Raw genomic sequence first — 1,133 nt, 5'->3', positions numbered from 1 at the left:
GAGTACATAAGTATGTATGTGCACAAGTGAAAAAATGCAAAACTTCTAAATAACAGAGGGCCATTGATTAATATCTATTTAGAATTATTTTGTCCATTATGTTACTAGTCTAATTTTTTGCTGTAGAATATCTGCCTGGCTAGTTATAGTTGATTTTTGTGGCTAGGTACACACAGTTCCTGTACCCATCTGCCTGACATTGTGAAATGAAGGTAACAGTTAATTTTGTTTCAAAGAACTATTCTGAAGTTATTGATATGCCTTTATTTTCAGACCATTGATGTCAAAGGGACTAAGAAGTGGGACCTGCATTTCTGGCTTGGATCCGAATGTTCTCAGGTATAGTACATCTAAAAATGGTGTATTGCATTTAACACCAAATGTATTATTCAGTATAGGGTTTTTAGATGTGATAGTATGAATTTATAGTTTTCATAAATGTTGAAATAAGTGAACTAGTGTTTACCCATGCACCTCCTTTCCTGTGTCTCTGTGTATACTATTCCTGTAATGTAATTTGTTTTAGGATGAGGCAGGAGCAGCTGCCATCAAGACGGTAGAGCTTGATGACCAACTCGGGGGCGTTCCTGTCCAACACCGAGAAGTGGAAGGCCATGAGTCTTCCCTATTCCTCGCCTGGTAAGATGCTGCAAATCTGGGGCTGGGGAAGGAAGGAGAGTTTTACCTTTACAATTAGTGTTACCTGAACTTTGAAGTGTAAGATAACTGCTTAGTGAAACAGATTTATTCCATCTGCTGAGGGGTATGATATATGCAATGGTATAGATAAATACATATAAAAACAAAGCTGAATAATACTTGATGTTTTGTGGATGCTAGTGTTTTGGGATTATTTCATAAGTATGAATATAATTTATGTTCAGATTATTATTTTTATAGTGGTAGAGTTTGTTTTGGAGATAAACCTTGGGTTCTCGTGGTGGTAATATTTGTTCTAGTAGCATGTATGTTTAATTTTTTTTGTTCAGTGGGTCAGTTATCAAAGAATGGGCTTTCTAATAAGCACAGGTTCAATAGGTTACATGATTACAAGGAAGATGACACAATAATCCCTCTTTTGCAGACACAAGTCACTAAACAAAAACATTAAGATATAGAAGTTGTCAGTGAAA

The 1,133-nt window shown here is 35.6% G+C and overlaps 1 protein-coding gene across 8 annotated transcripts in view; it reads left to right on the top strand.

Annotated features, from left to right (window-relative positions):
- LOC119593490 (gelsolin, cytoplasmic-like) overlaps positions 1-1,133 on the top strand; it is a 58,995-nt gene that overhangs the window by 40,174 nt on the left and 17,688 nt on the right. For all 8 annotated transcript variants that reach the window (XM_037942433.1, XM_037942436.1, XM_037942439.1 and 5 more), the window contains exons 3-4: positions 274-339; positions 527-639. In XM_037942433.1, coding sequence (XP_037798361.1) covers positions 274-339; positions 527-639 — 179 coding nt within the window. The remainder of the gene's footprint in view (positions 1-273; positions 340-526; positions 640-1,133) is intronic.

This window comes from Penaeus monodon, chromosome 32 (assembly GCF_015228065.2).
Source record: "Penaeus monodon isolate SGIC_2016 chromosome 32, NSTDA_Pmon_1, whole genome shotgun sequence".
NCBI lineage: Eukaryota > Metazoa > Arthropoda > Malacostraca > Decapoda > Penaeidae > Penaeus > Penaeus monodon.
The sequence above is the reverse complement of the archived record's forward strand: the minus strand, read 5'-3'. Positions and strand labels throughout refer to the sequence as shown.